The sequence below is a fragment of the Tasmannia lanceolata genome, unplaced genomic scaffold, assembly GCF_043159265.1.
Source record: "Tasmannia lanceolata isolate RefF3 unplaced genomic scaffold, GAP_Taslan_0.1 ptg000003l, whole genome shotgun sequence".
NCBI classification, from domain to species: domain Eukaryota; kingdom Viridiplantae; phylum Streptophyta; class Magnoliopsida; order Canellales; family Winteraceae; genus Tasmannia; species Tasmannia lanceolata.
This window is the reverse complement of record NW_027518680.1, coordinates 25,527,294-25,546,950: the sequence shown is the minus strand read 5'-3', so window position 1 is coordinate 25,546,950 and position 19,657 is coordinate 25,527,294. Positions and strand designations below refer to the sequence as shown.

The 19,657-nt window shown below is 43.4% G+C and overlaps 1 protein-coding gene across 1 annotated transcript in view; it reads left to right on the top strand.

Annotated features, from left to right (window-relative positions):
- The window catches only part of PIFI (post-illumination chlorophyll fluorescence increase), a 42,918-nt gene extending 23,851 nt beyond the window's left edge, over window positions 1-19,067 (top strand). Inside the window, exons 2-8 of the mRNA XM_077363963.1 lie at window positions 1,483-1,600; window positions 16,924-17,008; window positions 17,091-17,166; window positions 17,259-17,372; window positions 17,489-17,601; window positions 18,545-18,655; window positions 18,799-19,067. Of these exons, the coding sequence (XP_077220078.1) occupies window positions 1,483-1,600; window positions 16,924-17,008; window positions 17,091-17,166; window positions 17,259-17,372; window positions 17,489-17,601; window positions 18,545-18,655; window positions 18,799-18,921 (740 nt within the window). The 3' untranslated portion in view covers window positions 18,922-19,067. The remainder of the gene's footprint in view (window positions 1-1,482; window positions 1,601-16,923; window positions 17,009-17,090; window positions 17,167-17,258; window positions 17,373-17,488; window positions 17,602-18,544; window positions 18,656-18,798) is intronic.
- Window positions 19,068-19,657: the final 590 nt, after the last annotated feature.

Here is a 19,657-nt window from a genome sequence, read left to right as displayed (position 1 = left end):
AGATTCATGACAGGCAGTTATTAGCTTTTGTTTCTTGTTTTACACTAGTCTAGGACATAGACAACAGCTATAAAAATGATGACGGCCGAGGGACGAAGGTTTTACTCTATCACAGACTTGAAAAATCAAGAAAACCATAGAAAAGCTGGGAACTGGTGAAGGACCGGATGATCAGGAAACACTTTCAAATAGGGTGTGATTAGCAATGGAGAAGGATGTGGTTGAGGGCATGATGGGATGGGATTTTTTTTTCCTCATTATGTTCGTTCTTTTCCTATAGACTGAAAGAAAAACTAAGAATTTCTGAGAAGTGGATATTGGCCCCTACACTGTACTTCACTGTACTTCTGTTCAGTCTGAAGAACATTTCATTAATAATTCATTAAGTTTTAATATGTTTTTTTTTATTATTTTCCATTTTTATTTCATTGATAAATGTAGTAGCTTAGGAAGCAATGGAAATTGTTTAAGGAGGAGGCCCAAGATAATATTGAGGACTTCCATCGTCTATCTGGGTCAATTAAGATCGAGGACTCCCACTCGCCCCTCCATAAACACCCCTTCTTCAATATAATTTTGGCCGATGAGAAGAGGTTGAGGAAGTCTCAATGGGAGGCAAATAAGGCAGTGGGTATTCGTCTGGTGGAAGAAAGGATTGCTAGTAGAAAGCAACTGGATTTCAAGGAAATGGAACCGGTGGACCCCCTCATAGACATGCCGGACTTCCAAATCAAATTTCTTTTGGGAGAGCTGGAGAAGTGCTCCTCTTAGGGATTCAAACTCTTGTGGCTTTGCTCAGTAACTTTAGCGATAGAAGGGTGGTCCTGCTTCTCCTTGATAAGTATCTATCTGGGTCCTGCAAGGTTTATGGTTTTTGAATGGGAGGTGTTTTGACTTTTTGTTTGGGCCGTAATTTCAGGAAGGCTTACCTTGCTGGATAGGGTGACAGGGTAATGCTCCAAGAAATTTTGGTGTTTTGTTCCTTAGCCCAAGAAGTCCCTTCCTGGGTTTCATACGATATAAAGCAGAGGGGACTCCTGGTCCCGACCTGATGTAATATTCGTATGATTTATAATATAATACCAAAAAAATAAAATGTAGTAGCTTGGGAAGTATATGATCTCGTGTTTGGCCAAGAATATCTTCTACTGTGACTTCCCTCTGACTTGATGAATAGGTAGTCTTTTCAACTATTACAGGTTCATTCTTTTTTTTTTAAATTCTTGCCTGAATAGCTTCTTTTATTGAGTCCTGTCTCAGTTATGGTTCCTCTACATATGCACTGCTTATGAAATTTCTAACAACACGTAACCAGGTTTAACATAATTAATGACCATTAATAGGCCCACAGGATAAAGCTTACATATCTATCCACTATGGTTGTTTTGAGCCCGTAACTAGTTAACGGAGAAGCTTATGTTTCTCGTCATCAATTATAAGTATTTCTTGATTGAAATTAACAAGGACCTTCTCAAAATGCAGCTACTGATGACTTCAAGGGTGCTCGTTTGCTGGGATATCTTCCAAAGACAAGGAGTACTGTTAAGATAACTGGGAAAGTAAGCGCTGTTGCAACCACTGTAGTTGAGGAAGTTAAGGAGTATGTCTCTTCAATGCTGTTTGTACCTTTTAAAACCTTAGCAAGTCTTCCGGATTTCGTGTTTCTTCTTCTACTTCTCTTTTTTGAATAATAATTTCATGTTTCTTCTTGGATAAAACAAATATAGATTATTGTTTGTCTTCTCATTTTTGCTGGCTCTATATTCACTCTGGCATACAAGTTGTCAATTTGTGTTTCGGTTTTCTTCTTTTCATTGGGGAGAGAGGGTTGGGCTCTTATATGCTTCACAGTTCGCTTTCTTTTCTTTTCTTTTTTTATGTTGTCCATATGTTACTTATTTAGTGCTGAATATTTATGAAACTTTCAAAGTATTATCTGGAAAGCATGATTGCCTCAGGTGATTTTGTTATTTACCCCCTTCAACACTTTAATATATTAAGCATTTCAAGGGTTTAATATCAAATGGAGTGGAATATTCATGCTGAACTTTTATTCCTGTTACTAGACAGACCATAAAAGAACACATCCCGACACTGAAGGGGATGACAGAAAGATTGCCTTCGAATTGGGTCCCATTAGTAATGTAACCAAAGTCCGCCTTTACTGTGGAAGGGTAGGGGTCGAAGCCTGGATATCCTCCTGTCACTGCTAGTCTGCAAACCTGGTGGATATTTTTGTCTTCTAGGTGAAACATTCACCTAGCCTATCTAAGATGTGCTAGGGGTTTGAAGAGGGAACATGAAGGAAACTTATTTTTATGTTCTTGTAGATGAGTTTTCTTCACTTGTCCTTTTCATAGCAGTACAAATTCGAGTGCTGATGGCTTCTTTTCTATATGATACTGTTATAGTAAAGCTCAGTATTGAGTTAGCAAGTAATCCATATGGTAGTATTTTTCTTAAGAGAAATGGGAACCGAAAATATTGATCCTGTCCCAGTATCCACCACACATTGCGCCCATCTATGGTTTCCAGAAACATTTATATGAAGGAACTGTTGTTATGACAAGAGAAAGAAGAAGAAGAGTGAGGGAGAAGGTGGAGTTTCCTTAGAGAGCTCCCAAGTAATATGGTGTATATATATTATGCCCAAATAGGGTTACATGTGCAAAAACTATAATGCCCTTTAACAATACCCTTCAACACTTCCCCTCAAGCTGGAATGTATATCATACAACCCCAGCTCGTTGCAATTATCTCTCAACTTAGACTTCCCCAATGGTTTGGTAAACACATGTGCTAACTGATTGGTAGATCAAGTGAAGGATGTGCTAATCTCTCATTTTTGAAGTTTCTCACGAACAAAATGGCAATCTACTTCAATATGCTTTGTCCTCTCAGGTTTGGTAAACACATGTGCTAACTGATTGGTAGATCAAGTGAAGGATGTGCTAATCTCTCCTTTTTGAAGTTTCTCACGAACAAAATGGCAATCTACTTCAATATGCTTTGTCCTCTCGTGGAACACTGGATTAGAAGTACTGTGAATTGCTGCCCTGTTATCACAATAGATTGATGCTTGTGAGTTGTGACAAAGGAGGAAAACCGATTTGCAACATTAGAGACCTCAAGTCTCAACCAGGTCAACTCCCCGTATGTATGGGTCATGGCTCGATACTCTGTCTCTGCACTAGAACAAGATACTACCTCTTACTTTTGACTCCTCCAGGACATAAGATTTCCTCCAACAAAGGTGCAATAACCAGTAGTCGATCTCCTATCTGCTGGAGATCCTACCCAATCAGCATCTGTGAACCCCTCCAGTCTCGTATGATTATTCTTCCATAAAATAAACCTTTTTTAGGAGCACCTTGAATGGTTTCAAATTTCCACCGAAACCAACACGAAACGACCGAAATGTTTCTGTTTTGACAGTGCATGCCATTAGGTATATGATGTTTATAAACCATTATGGATGGTTGTCTTGCTAATATGATGGTTTCTAAGTGTGTATTTGTGTGTGTTTTAGCATTTCCTGAAGTTTAATCTTTAAATTCTATCATTTGCATATGTTTTCATATGTTTCCTCGATTTTACAGGATTTCCACCGAAATTTCCAACTGAAACCAAAATGTTTCTGTTAGTGTGGGTATATGCCTATGGGCATATTGGTCTTTTGTACATCTCTTATTATATAAATACATAAGTGAGGGGGAGATGCCCTAACTCACTTCTCCTCTCAATCTCTTCTAACATGGTATCAAAGCCTTAGGGTTTCTGATCCTCTCTTCTCCATCAACCTCAACCTCCATCCTTCTCCATCCCTAACCCTAACCCTAACACCCCTCTCGCCTCTCACTCTCTCCCTCCCCTCGCTTCCCCCCCCCCCACCTCTTCCTTTCCCTTCCCTTTCCCCTCCTCCCACTGCCCCTCTTCCCTTTCCCCTAACCCCTCCATTCCCTGCTACAGTAAATTGCTACAGCAACCCGCTACGGTACAAAAAAAAAAAAACCATTTCTATACCCTAGAAATCTCATGCCCCCCCCCCCCCCCCCCCCAAGTGAAATTCCCCTCTACCCAACCCCACTCTCACACCATTCCCCTCTACCCCACCCCACCAACTGTGAATTCCCTAGCCCCCCTTTTTTCTTTACCTAAATTTGTCATCTTTCATTCCCCTCTCTTCTCCCATGGCTTAAACTCCTAAGCTATTCTCTTTCTTCTTATTCTCTGCGGCCCCTATCTCTTTTCTCTCTATCACGTTTCTTCTTCATGACATCAAGGGTTTCTCTCATGCCCTATTTCTCATCAGTCTCCCTCAGGAGCCGCCATCTCATTTATTGACTTCTCTTTTTTTATTTCCTCCCGGCATATTACTTTTTCGTCTGTCGATTTCCTACCTTCACCTATTTACTTATGGATAGCCCAGTCATTGACGATCCCACTCACATACAGTTCTCTGGGACTACTATTTCTTCGACTCGCCCATCATCATCTTCATCCTACATTCCATAGTCTTCTTCGATAGATGGCTCTTTTCCTCCAATGACCACAGTGCGGCTTGATGGATCCAATTACATGAATTGGAAAGTGGCTGTGGAAACCTATCTGATTGCCAGGGGGAAGATCTCTATTCTTCGTCGTGACCCCCCTCCTTCTACCGATCCCACTTATGAGAAGTGGGAACAGGATGATGCCCTTATTCATACCCTTCTCTGGCAGAGTATGTCTCTTGAGATTGCCGGGACCATGATTCACCTTCCCTCTTCTCGCCAGGTTTGGGATCATACTGCTACTACTTTCTCCGGGAATGGCAACCTATCTCAGATCTGCTCCACCTATTCTAAGTGGATGAATTTTCGTCACGGTGACAATCCTCTCTCGACTTACTACAGTCAGTTTGTTTCACATTGCCAGTAGTTAGATGTTCTTATGCCTCGTACCACTGATTTGACTGAGGCCGCTCAGCAGCATGATCAGATACGTGTCGTTCAGTTCCTTGAGACTTTGGGCTCTGAGTACATGCACCTTCGTCAGCAGATTTTTGGGTCTGGCACGATGCCCTCTCTTCAGGAGGTTTACATACGTGCCCAACAGTGTACTATGAGTGACTCTGTTTCAGCTCCTTCCGCCGATATTAGTCTACTGCTGCCTATGGTGTAGGTGATCGTGCTACACGTGGTGGAGGCACCTTTGGCCGTGGCCGTGGTCGTGACTTTGGTCGCGATGGTCGTGGTGGTGGCCGTGATATTCCTGCAAGCCGTGGTGGCTGCCCACGCCCATATTGCTCGCACTGTCGTCGTGACGGCCATTATATGGAGACTTGCTATGTACTACACCCTGAGCTGCGTCCTTCCTCAGAGACTCGTTTTGGCCGTACCGCATATCTTGCTGCACCGGATGCTTCCGAGACCTCCTCTGCTTCCGTTCCACCCAGCACTGGCCCACAGGGTGATGGGGTCCTTATGTCTCGTGCCGACTTTGATGAGTTACAGCATCTCAGGTCTACCAGCCACCCACAGACTGCGACTTTTGCTCAGCCAGGTAGCTTCCCTGCATCCTTTCTTACTAGCTCCAACTCCTGGATCATTGATTCTGGAGCCTCCAACCACATGACAGGTGCTTTTTCTTCCATGAGTTCATTTCGTCCCCTGGTTAATCAGTCCATCACACTTGTTGATGGGAGATCCACTCCTATCTCTGGTGTTGGTGATACTTCTCATTGTCTTGGTCTCACATTATCCTCTGTTCTCTGTGTGCCAAAGTCCCCTTTTAATTTGCTCTTAGTTAGTCAGATTACTAAAAATATCAACTGCTCTATCTCATTCTATCCTTCTTATTGCTTATTTCAGGATCTCTTAACTGGGAGGACGATTGACTTGGGCCGTGAGATTGATGGGTTGTACCGTCTGGATTGTAGCCCTCCTCGTACGATTTTACACAGCTCCAGCGACGCATATCAGTGGCACTGCCGTCTTGGACATCCCAGCCTAGATCGCTTACAACGGACATCTATTGTTCCTTCTTCTGTTGAACATTTTTTGTGCGAGGCCTGTGAACTTGGGAAACATCATAGGGTGTCATTCCCGTCTAGGCCTGTTAGTCGGGCCTCGTACCCTTTTGATTTAGTGCATTCCGATGTGTGGGGTCCCTCGCGGATACCCTGTGTTTGGACATCGTTATTTTGTCGTTTTTGTTGGTGATTATTCATGTATGTGTTGGCTTTATTTATTGAAAGATCGTTCAGAAGTGTTCTCTGTTTTTCGTGCTTTTCATTCAGAAGTTACTAATCAATTTAATTGCACTCTTAAATGTCTTCGCACTGATAATGCCAGGGAATACTTCTCGAAATCAAATGGTTTTGAGGAATTCCTTTCCACTCGCGGTATCCTGCACCAATCTTCTTGTGCTCACACATCTCAACAAAACAGTATTGCCGAACGGAAAATGCGATCATTATTGGATGGAGCTAGCACTCTCCTATTCCAGATGCGAGTTCCCAAGTCGTATTGGGGTGATGCAGTTTTGACTACTAACTATCTGGCCAATAGACTTCCTTCTTCTGTTTTAGGCGGGTCTTCCCCTTTCTCCATCTTACGTCCTCATCATGAGCCATTTCCTCTCCCTCCTCGGGTATTCGGGTGTGTCTGCTTTGTCCATAAGCTTGGGCCTGGCTTAAATAAATTATATCCTAGATCTGAACGATGCCTTTTCCTGGGTTACTCACGAACCCAGAAAGGTTATCGTTGTTATAGCCCTTGGTTACGTCGTTCCATTGTCTCGGCAGATGTCACCTTCTTTGAGACTAAGTCCTTCTTTTAGAGCCCTCAAGCTACGATGCCTCTCTCCCATTCTTCAGATCTACCTTTACCGGCTCCTGTCTTCCTGATCCGGTGGAATGTCCCTCTTCCTCGTCTTTATCACCTTCACCTACTGTGTCTCCTGTTCCCGAGACCACTATTCCATTACAGGTACCTCCTCGGCCCCCAGCTCCAGTTGTTCAGAAGACCTATCAGCGGCGTCATAACAAGGCCACTCATCCATCTCCGGCAGCGCCATCGCCAGCCCATCAGGAGCTCCTTCCTTCCACGTCTGAGGTACCTATCGACTCTCCTATTGCATCCCGCACTCATTCTCACAGTACAACTCATCATATTTCTTCTGTTCTTTCATATGATGCTCTCACGTCTCCTTTCCCCAGTTTTGTGTCTTTTCTCTCTTCTGTTTCTTTGCCAGAGTCCTTGGCTGCAGCACTTGATCACCCGGGGTGGCGCTCTGCTATGGACCTCGAGATGGCTGCCCTTCAGGCCAATCAAACATGGGATCTCGTTCCTCTACCTCCTGGTGCACGCCCTGTTGGATGTCGTTGGGTATATACGGTCAAATATTTGCCTGATGGATATGTTGAGCGCCTTAAGGCACGCTTGGTTGCCAAAGGGTACACTCAGACGTTTGGGGTGGACGATTGTGAGACTTTTTCTCTTGTAGCGAAGATTCCATCACTGCATGTTCTCATCTCTCTTGCTGTTAATCAGGGCTGACCTCTACATCAGTTGGATGTCAAAAATGCATTTCTCCATGGTGAGCTCACAGAGGAAGTTTACATGGAGCAACTTTGTTACACAAGAGCACCTGGTTGACCAACCACTTAGTGAGACCTCATCAGCAAGAGTCCCAGCCAGGCATAGGTCTCGCCCGCGTCACCTAGCTGATTATGCGCACATGGGCTGAAAGCCCAGCTGCTCTTCATTACCTGCAAGGAAAGGCTTAAGTTTGTTAGAAAGGAACCAATAAAAACAGGACACCTGTTAGTTTGTTAGAGAGTCTGATGAAAAAGGGATCAATATTATAAAGAGAAAAACCATCGTTGAGATGGGGAGAATTAATTCCCACTAATTTCTTCTTTTACTCATCTTCTTCCTCTATCCATCTTCTTTTGGAGGCCACTCAACCTCGAATTGAGTTTTTCCCCTGAGATTTACCCAACAATTGGTGCTTTCATTTCCTTCTTCCACCCCAATGGCAGAAGGTACCAGATTCAAAAAGATCGAAGACACCATTGCCTAACTCTATGAATCCACAAGCTCCCACCATTCCCAAATCCATTCCCTCACCACCCAACTCTCCACTGTAAATTCTACTCTCGCCGACCTTGTCACCGCGGTTACAACCATCAAGGGACAACTCGATCAGCGCCAATTTCAGTCACCACCGCCATCTCTGCCATCGCTCCCAAACCCAGATCCACCATATCACCGCTCCATCAAGCTCGATTTCCCTCGCTTCGCCGGCGTCGATCCCCTCGGGTGGAGCTTCAAGGCCAATCAGTTCTTCTCTTACCACAACACCCCAAATGAACAGCGGCTCACCATTAGCTCCTTCTACATGGACGGCCCCGCCCTTGCTTGGTTTCAGTGGATGACCAACAACAACCAGCTCACCTCCTGGTCTGCATTCACCGACGCACTCATCGTGAGATTTGGCCCTTCAAAATACATCGATCCACTAGGAGCCCTATCAAAGCTAACACAGACAACAACGGTTGAAGCTTACCAGATGGACTTCGAGGCTTTGGCAAATCAAACAGTGGGGTTGCCTCCTTCTTTCATGCTGAGTTGCTTCGTCTCCAGATTACGACCGGATCTTCGCCGAGAAGTACAATCGCGATGTCCTTCTTCCTTGTCGCAAGCCATCGGTCTCGCCAAACTCCAGGCCGACAAATACACAGATGCCCGCCGTTTTCCTTATCATTTTCAACTTGCAAACCCTTCGCCGCCCCTTTTACCACCACCTCCAATCATCACCACCATTCCTCCTTCTCCTCCATCCAGCCCTCGCTTACCCGTCCGCCGTCTTTCTCCCGATGAAATGCAGGCCCGGAAAGATAAGGGGCTCTGTTTTAACTGCGACGAGAAATTTCATCGCGGCCATCGCTGCAAACTAAACGGAAAATTTCTATTACTATTGGCCGATGAAACGGATGGGGAATTTCCACAAACACCTGAAGCGCAAGTTTCTTCCCCAACTCCCATTAGCAATTCATCACCAGACCCTGTGGATACACCACCCCCTCCAGAAATCTCCTACAATGCTCTCGCCGGCCATCCATCTCCTCGTACCCTCCGCATTGCTGGCACACTCCACAGCGCCCCTATCCAAATCCTCGTGGACAGCGGAAGCACTCATAATTTCATCCAAGAAAGAATGGCCCGCCATCTTCGCCTACCCATCCAACCAGAATCCTCATTTTCCGTCACAGTTGGTAATGGCAACACTCTTCTTTGTATTGGCCGTTGCTCCCAAATCCCACTCGTAATTACAGACCATGAATTTCTCTTAGACCTATTCGTACTTCCACTACATGGTGCAGACATAGTTCTTGGTGTTCAATGGCTACTTGAGTTGGGTCCGGTCACTTTTGACTATTCCAACTTAACAATTTCCTTTCTCAAAGACTCCAAACCAGTCACACTTACCGGAGAACCAATCCCAGTTCTCCACATGTTGCAATCCTCCCAATTACATCGATGCCTCTCCACATCTTCCATATCCACCTACTACCAACTCGAACTTGTCCAACCCAACCCGACTGCCAATATTTCCCTTCACCCAGATATTGCCAAAATCCTTTCCAATTTCCCCTCAATCTTCGCCACACCCCACGACTTACCACCTCCCCGAGCCTTTGACCACAACATACACTTGCTCCCTGGCTCGGCACCTGTGAATGTCCGCCCGTATCGATACCCACACTTCCAAAAACAAGAGATTGAGAAGCTAGTGTCTCAAATGCTCCATGACGGTGTAATCCGCCCGTGCACAAGCCCTTTCTCATCTCCGGTCTTCCTAGTAAAGAAAAAAGACGGCACTTGGCGTTTCTGCGTAGACTACCGCGCCCTTAACGCCATTACCGTTAAGGATCGATTCCCTATTCCAACCGTCAACGAGATGTTCGATGAATTGCACGGCTCCCATTTCTTCTCCAAATTGGACCTCCGCTCCGTCTTTCATCAAATTCGTGTCACTAGCGCATCTATACCCACCACCGCCTTCCGCACACACGAAGGCCATTACGAGTTCCTCGTGATGCCTTTTGGGCTTTCCAACGCTCCTTCAACATTTCAGGCAGCCATGAATTCCACCTTCAAGAACTTTCTCCGAAAATTTGTCCTTGTATTCTTCGACGACATTCTCGTCTACAGCCCGACTTGGGAGCTTCATCTCCAACATCTCACCCAAGTGCTACAACTCCTACAGAGCTCGGCATTCTTCCTCAAACAATCCAAATGTCAGTTCGGGCAAAAATCAATCGAATATTTGGGACATGTTATTTCAGCTGAGGGCGTTCAAGTTGATTCCTCCAAAATTCAAGCAATACTCGAATGGCCACGCCCATCATCGCTCACTGCCCTCCGTGGCTTTCTAGGCCTCACATGTTACTACCGCCGATTTGTTCGAGGATATGCCTCCATCGCCGCTCCACTTACGGACCTTCTAAAGAAGGATGCTTTCACTTGGTCAGCGACAACACAATCAGCCTTTGAATCCCTTCAACAGGCTATGACCACCACTCCGGTACTTATGCTCCCAAACTTCAACCTTCCCTTCACTATCGATACAGACGCTTCCGGCGTGGGCATCGGAGCCGTCTTGTCACAGCATGGTCATGCAATCGCCTTCTATAGCCGGAAACTTTCACCCCGTTTACAATCATCATCCACCTACATTCGCGAGATGTTCGCAATAACGGAGGCAGTTCGAAAATGGCGCCATTACCTTCTTGGTCGAAAGTTCCTTATACGGACAGACCACCGCAGCCTGCAACATTTGATGGACCAATCCATCCAAACACCTGAACAACAATATTGGTTGCAAAAACTTCTTGGTTTTCAATACCGTATAATCTACAAACCAGGCAAGGAAAACATAGTAGCCGATGCTCTCTCCCGATGTCCCCAATTCTCCGCAATTTCAGGCCCACAATTCGCCTTAACAGACCAACTCCAATTTGCCTTGCAATCTGACGCGGAATCCCAAAAGCTGATCCAACAAATCCATCAACAACCAGGTCAGTACCCATATCACAGAGTTCATGACAACCTCCTCTTCTACAAAGATCGCTTGGTCATACCTTCCCATTCCTCGCTACGCATGGACATCTTCAACGAATTTCACACGAGCCCCATTGGAGGCCACTCTGGTTTTACACGAACTTTGGCTCGCATCCAACAAAGCTTCTTTTGGACTGGCATGCGCACACACATCCGAAAACTAGTCGCCGAATGCCAAATTTGCCAACAAACTAAGTATGCCACTTGCTCCCCCGCTGGCCTTCTTCAACCCTTACCCATTCCAGACAAAGTTTGGGAGGATATCGCCTTGGATTTTATCACCACTCTGCCGAATTCGCATGGAAAAACAGCCATATTGGTAGTCATTGATAGGCTCTCCAAATACGCTCATTTCTTACCATTACCACCACACTACACAGCACCGTTAGTTGCAGACCTCTTCACTAACAACATCTACAAACTCCACGGCATGCCCCGAAGCATCATCAGGGATCGCGATCCTTTATTTCTCAGCAAATTTTGGCAAGCGCTCTTCCGCCAACAGGGGACATCACTCAAAATGAGTACCGCTTACCATCCACAAACGGATGGCCAGACCGAACTAGTCAATCGCTGTCTCGAACAGTACTTACGCTGCTTTGTCATGGATCAACCGCGCCATTGGTTTAAATTTATCCATTGGGCAGAATACTGGTACAACACAAGCTATCATTCGGCTACTGGTATGACCCCATTTGAAGCTCTATACGGTCGCAAACCTCCGTCCATCCCTGATTACATCCGTGGATCTGCTAAGGTCGACCAGGTTGACTGTGCTCTGCTACAACGTGATCAACTACTCCAACTACTGAAAGCCAACCTTCTACGTGCCCAATTTCGAATGAAGCATCAAGCAGACAAACATCGAACTGAACGCGAATACACGGTCGGTGATTGGGTCTTCCTCAAATTACAACCTTATCGACAATCCACCATCGCCAGCCGCACATCCAACAAGTTCTCTCGCCGTTACTATGGTCGATTTCAAATCTTGGAACGAATTGGTAATGTCGCCTATCGCCTCAGCCTCCCTGAAGGCTCAAAGATCCATCCCACCTTTCATGTTTCCCTCCTCAAACCATGTATAGGTGACCCTTCTACTCAAGTCATCCCTCTACCACCTCTAACCACCGAGTCCCATCCATTGGTGCAACCGTCTCAAGTACTGGCAGCTAGAACAATTCAACGTGGCCAGTCTCTCTGTCCCCAAATGCTCATTCAGTGGTCTGGAATGCCACCTTCAGATACTACGTGGGAGGATACTGCAGAAATTCGGCGCCTGTTTCCTACACTCAACCTTGAGGACAAGGTTCCTCCCGATGGGGGAAGGAATGTTACACAAGAGCACCTGGTTGACCAACCACTTAGTGAGACCTCATCAGCAAGAGTCCCAGCCAGGCATAGGTCTCGCCCGCGTCACCTAGCTGATTATGCGCACATGGGCTGAAAGCCCAGCTGCTCTTCATTACCTGCAAGGAAAGGCCTAAGTTTGTTAGAAAGGAACCAATAAAAACAGGACACCTGTTAGTTTGTTAGAGAGTCTGATGAAAAAGGGATCAATATTATAAAGAGAAAAACCATCGTTGAGATGGGGAGAATTAATTCCCACTAATTTCTTCTTTTACTCATCTTCTTCCTCTATCCATCTTCTTTTGGAGGCCACTCAACCTCGAATTGAGTTTTTCCCCTGAGATTTACCCAACAAACTTCCTGAGTATGTTGCTCAGGGGGAGATGTTAGCCTCTGTGTGTAGATTGAAGAAATCCATTTATGGTCTCAAGCAGTCTCCTAGAGCGTGGTTTGGACGGTTCAATGATGTCATTATGCGCTTTGGCTTGAAGCAGTGTGCAGTTGATCACTCTGTCTTCAGCTGTCAATCTAAAGTTGGGTGTGTTCTCTTGATAGTTTATGTCAATGACATCATCATCACTGGCAGCGATACAGTTGGGATCCAGAAATTGAAGACATTCTTGCAAAATGAGTTCTCTACCAAAGATTTGGGTCGTCTTAGATACTTCTTGGGTATTGAAGTTGCATATTCGATAAAGGGAATTTATCTCTCATAGTGGAAATATGTCTTAGACTTACCTGAGGAGGCAGGTTTTCTTGGAGTGAAACTGGCGTCTGTTCCCATGGATCCAAATGTGAGGTTACTACCTGAAGAAAATGATCTGTTAGATGACCCAGGCAGATACAGGAGGATGGTTGGTAAACTTATCTACCTTACTGTCACGCGCCGAGATATCTCCTTCGATGTTGGTGCTGTTAGTCAATATATGAGTTTGCCTCATACTTCACATTGGGCAGCAGTTCTTCAAATTCTTCGTTACTTGAAGAGTGCTCCAGGTAGAGGGTTGTTCTTCAAGAAACATGGACATCATAAAATTAAAGGTTACACAGATGCAGATTGGGCAGGGTCTCCAGCTGATAAGAGATCTACCACAGTTTACTGCACATTTGTAGGAGGTAAACTTGTGTCATGGCGAAGTAAGGAACACGATGTTTTCTCCAAATCTAGTGCAGAGGCAGAATATAGAGCTATGGCACACACAGGTGGAGAGCTCATTTGGTTACGCTTTCTCTTGTCAGAATTTGGCTTCTCCCCATTATCTCCTTCTCAATTATATTGTGACAACAAGACTGCGATTCACATTGCCACAAATCCAGTTTTTCATGAGGGAACTAAACATATCGAAGTTGATTGCCACTTCATCTGCCATTGGATTCAAAAGGGTGAAATATGCACCGTATTTACAGATCGGTTGACCAATTAGCGGATATGTTTACCAAATCGTTGAACAAAGCCAAATTAAGTGATAATTGTAACAAGCTAGGAATGTTTGACATATACATTCCAGCTTGAGGGGGAGTGTTGGTGTGTGTATATGCCTATGGGCATATTGGTCTTTTGTACATCTCTTATTATAGAAATACATAAGTGAGGGGGAGATGCCCTAACTCACTTCTTCTCCTCTCAATCTCTTCTAACAGTTTCCATTTCCGTGGTGAACGAAATTCAATCCGAATCCGAAATTTAAAACCTTGTCTTCAGGTATATGATTATCTGAAGGACAACTGCCTAATGTGATGTATGAGGAGAACTCATAAACCGGCTGACCACTCCTACTGCATAAGATATATCAGGATGAGTCGCAGTCAAGTATTTCAACTTACCAACCAATCTTCTGTCCCTGGTAGGGTGATCCAACAGCTCCCCCTGATCTAGAAGAAGCTTTACATTGGGATCTCTGCCGGTTTGGCTCCTAAGGATCCCGTCTGCTCTAATTGTTTAGAACATATTTCCTCTGAGACAAGGAAAGACCTCCTCTTGAATATGCCACCTCAATATCGAGAAAATACCGAAGATGTCCTATGTCTTTAGTACAAAACTCTGTCTGAAGGAACATCTTAAGTCCTATCACATCATTCCCAGTGATCACAATATCATCAACATACACGACAAGATGTAGCCATCACTAGAACAAGCACTGAATAAAGAGTTGTCAACTGCACACTGTCTCAAACCATATCGTCTAACACCATCACTTAATCTGCCAAACCAAGCACGTGGAAACTGCTTCAGCCCATATAACGCCTTCCGAAGACGGGAAACAGTACCAATCTCCCCCTAAGCAACAAATTCAGGAGGTTTCTCCAGATACACCTCTTTAGAGAGGTCACCATGAAGGAGGGTGTTTTTAACATCCAACTGATAAAGGGGCCACCAACGGTTAAGCGCCAGAGAAATGAGCACACGAATCGACAGTATCTTTGCCACTGGGGAAAAGGTCTCCATATAATCCACACCATAGGTCTGAGTGTAGCCCTTAGCTACCAAGCGGGCTTTCAACTGATCAACAGTACTATCAGGGGGGTATTTAACAGTAAACACCCAATGACAACCAAATGCTTGGGCACCCCGAGGCAGCGGAACTAGCTCCCATGGACGGTTAGAGGCAAGAGCCTTCATCTCAGTCTCCATAGCAAAGCGCCAACCTGGATGAGATAAGGCCTCTGCAACAGACTTAGGTATAGCGTGATAGGATAAGGATGATAAAAAACTTATATAATATGTAGAAATACGATCATAAGAAACAAAATGAGAGATATGATGAGCAGTAAGCCGTGAACGAGTCCGAGAAGCAATAGGGGACTCATGAGAAGTAGACGGAGGACCTAGAGCTGTGGCGGAGCCACTAGACTGAGGAAGTGGATTGGAGTGAGGGGGTGGAGAGGACAGAGCAATTTAATCATGGGACACCAACTCACGAGGGCGACGAGTATAATCCTTCACCAGTTTGGATGGGGCAGTGACGACAGGACCTGGTAAGGTAGGAGGTACACCGGACTCAATGACAACAGGAATAGGCAAGTGGGTCAGTAGCAGTGGGCAAGGAAGCCTCTTTAGGTATAGATGAATTTTAAGATTAAACTTTGGTAAATGCTAGAATAAGCATAAATACAGACTTAGAAACCATCACATAAGCAATAAAGCCTTTCATATTGGCTTGATCACAACGAACACCTAGTGACATGTGTTGTCATACATGTATGGAACAATAAAGTTAATAAGAAGTACAATGTAATGACTAATAAGAAAGTGCAATGACCGGTCTCCCAACCATTTAAAAAAAAAAAAAAAACAATAATGACCAGCCTCCCCTCTAAGTACCTCAACTTTGTATCAATACCACATAGAGTTTCGAGGTATTACCGGTCCCATACCAATCTGACATCCCATGCATAAGTTATGGTTACTTTACTACGCAATTCAAAGATGTGTCCTAACATATATCATTCTCTACATTAATGAATTGAAATGAAATGCAAATCATAAGATCTTTCTATTTTTTGTCATTCTGACCATTTTTTGAACTGATTTGTCCTTCCGACCATTGCGGTCAAATTTTGAGAATTTCTGTCAAATTTCGGTCAAATTTCAGTCGAATTTCGAGGAAATAATGACGTGGAAGGAAATAATGTAGATTTCACTTTGGTGGGGATGGAAATGGAAACGTTTGGTCATGTCGGTGAAATTTAAAACCATGGAGCAAACAAGATGTTTGATGAAAGGCCCTAGAGAAAAAGGAGTAGTGAGACTCTTCAAAATGGCTTGAGTTGAAGAGAAGCAAAAAACCTCTTTAGGTTTCGATGAATCAAAATCGATTAACATGGGACTTGCAGATGAAACTATCTTAGAAGGCGAATTGTGGGAGAGAGTCACTAATTTCTAACCCCAACTGTGGTTCACTTCTATGTCAACTGTCTAGTTGCAGCTATTTTCTAAAAAGCTCTTTAGGAAATCAGAAGTGATCACCAAGGTTAATAAGCAAAATGAGAAAAGAAAAAGAAAATCCTCTCCAATTGGAGCAGTTTGGAATTTCCTTGCCCTAAAAAATCTTCTCCATTTCCCCCCACATATTGCATTCTGCAATATAAAATTGTTATTTTCATGTATTCTGTATTGATTTTAATATGATGGGATATATAATGTGTACAAGATTTGTAGTCGTATGGGTAAGTTATAAGGTATTTGTTATGTTAAAAGTATTTGTTTCTTAAGTAAACTTTTTCCCTTGTTTAATTTCTTGTTTGAAAAAAGGTGTAGCTAGCATCAACCGTTATGGCCAGTGGAAGGAGTGTGGTCAATTATTCACTCCTATTTCCCATTAAGTAAACACATCTCACTTCAGCTAATTTTGAGACATTTTGTCGGTAGAAAAAATTCTTATTATTTCTGGAAAACTTATTAGATAGTCATTTTCTATATTCTAGGATATTTCTTTAATGAAGTTGATGCTCGGTATTTCAGGTATGCTCTTCCTACATGGGCTGAATTTGACATTGGAAAGGCTCCCGTCTATTGGAAAACAATGAATGGTCTTCCTCCTGCTTCTGTAGGTTGGAAATGCAGCTGATTCTAAGATTCTCCTAGTTTTATTGGTTTCACTTCATTGAGAATACTTCAACCTTTGGCAGGGAGAGAAGCTGACGCTCTTCTACAATCCTTCAAATAAACTTGTCCCAGATGACGAGTTTGGTATTGCATTCAATGGTATTATATTTAATGCATTATGTATGTTGTAAAATCCTCATTTTGTTCTAGTAAAAGCATCACCATTTGACATGATGGGTCTTTTTTTGCAGGGGGGTTTAATCAGCCCATCATGTGTGGTGGCGAGCCAAGGGCGATGACAAGAAAGAATCGAGGGAAAGCTGACCCCCCCATGTACACTATCAAGATATGTGTTCCTAGGCATGGTTGGTTCTGTTTTCTTTCTCTCTCTTTTTTTTTGAATGCTTATTGGTATTCTTTGAAAATGAGCTGGAGGCAGCTGTTGCTTTCTTCTGAATTCATTTCATCCATCTTTTGGCAGCTGTGAACTTGATTTTCTCATTCACAAATGGAGTTGATTGGGATGGTCCATATAAATTGCAGTTTCAAGTTCCAAAGATGTGGCGCAATAAACCAATCAGCTTCTTTAATGAGGTAAACTCTTAACTCCAGATGTTCTTCCTATGAATTCATGTTTTAGCATACAAAGCTATGTTTCCTTGTTATTTCAATAATGTCTTGAAACCTTTGTGGATGAAATGAACGGGAGATTTCTCTATTTCCTTTTCCACTTGAAACTTCTGAGTCTAGCATACTATTATGAGAGTTTTGGGTTTAACTTTCTTTTGTGTTTAACTTTAAAGCCTTTTACTTGAGCAATCTGCTAGAATCTATCTGTAGGAAGATCTCTCTCTCTCTCTCTCTCTCTCTCTCTCTCTGAAATTGGATTGCTCTAGTAACAACCTTGAATGTCTCTCTTGGACATGATCTAACATTCAAGGTTGTTACTAGAGCTGAAGTTAGGTGAGGCACACTTCTAAGCAAAAATTAGTATATGTTAGTAGTGTTAGTATTATTTTAGTTTGAGAGGGCCCATCTTAGATTGCCCTAATGGCACAAACAGTAATTATGGGTTAAGATTTATATATGTGTGTGTGTGTTTGCATAAAAAAGTGTTTCTGGTCCGTCGGACCAGATTGCTTATCTTGTCCGCCAACAAGAAACACATGGGTCCCACGTTGTTTTTGTGTGTGTTGGGGATTCAACTCACACAATTCTTTTCTCCTCTCTTCTCTTCTCTTCTCATTCTTTTTTTTTTTACTTGTAGAAGATAATGACGGTGTCGATTCTTTACTTTAACTAGTGAAACCAGATAAAACTATCAGGATCACGTGAAGATCCATGAGCAACTTGTACATGCTTTCAAATGCAATACAAGCACCATGCTGGGGATTTAAATTGATTGAATATGTTAGAAGTTAAGGCTCAATTGGTCATTAGTACCCCTGAAAACATAGTAGAAGGCTGTGCAGCCACCTTGTTGGAATGAACACAGGCGAATTGAAAAACTTAAAAAGGCCATGTGTCTTTTATGCAGCGTCTGGCTGAAGAATTGAGCAACGATGGAGCCTGTGAGAGAGCCATCTTTCCTGATTCAAACATGATCATCACACGCTGCACGATGATTGGTAACTTGACTATTGAAGGGGTAAGCCACTATACCTTTATTTTTTATAAGTAGAAAATTCAAAACAGAAAAGTACTAGAGGGCATGCCCATCTTTGTGCTCTGTTAATTCCATAAATGAAGATTTTTTTTTCTTTTTTCTTTTCTGTCTGGATACTGTTGCAGGGGGATCGCTGCAATCTAAACCTTGTTCTAGGATGCACAGATCCAAGTTCACCTTTGTTTGACCCACTTGCCGATGTAGACGATGGATCTTGTCCGATCGACATGGATTCAGACGAGGAATAATGCTCACTGATCCTATCACCTTGTGTATAGCATAGTCAAAAATATTTGTCTCGGGAAGGGTGTATTTCGGGATATTTTATATATTTTTTTGTTATTTTTGGATTTATACTGTTAAATAAATGGAAAAATAAAATTTATTTAAAAAATTAGGACAACAGATGGGGGAATGATAAATTTGCCCCCTTTTGTATTATGAGCAGCAGTAACAGATCTCTCTAGGGAGGTCAGATTGCAAGTGACCCACTTCAAATTTCTTTTTATTTCGTGAGAAAGATGTGACATGTTCCCGCCCTAAAAACTGGGGTGGTGATACCTATGTCATTAAAAAAAAAAGAAAAAAAAGATGTGACATGTTATATGGCCAAATGAAGAAAAGCATAAGGGCAGGTTTTGCTACCATGACTTTTTTTTTAATGATATATTAGTGTCTCCAAGTGGTGAAAGAGGAGTAGTGCGGGTGGGAGGAGAGATTTGAGAGGGCACGTATGGGATGGGGATGAGGATGAGAAGTGGCTGCTAAAGAAAATAATTCGATCCTATTTTCAGTCTAGTTTTTTGTTTCCTTAATTTTAGCCACTCATCACCCTCATCTTAGTCGTGCCCTCTCAAATCTCTCTCCTCCCACCTGTTATACCCCTCTCTCACCACTTAGGGCACATTTGGCTACTATGAATTTTTTGCATGGTAAATCGGTGTCCCCAAGTCAAGATACGGGTGAATTTGGGAAATATAATCC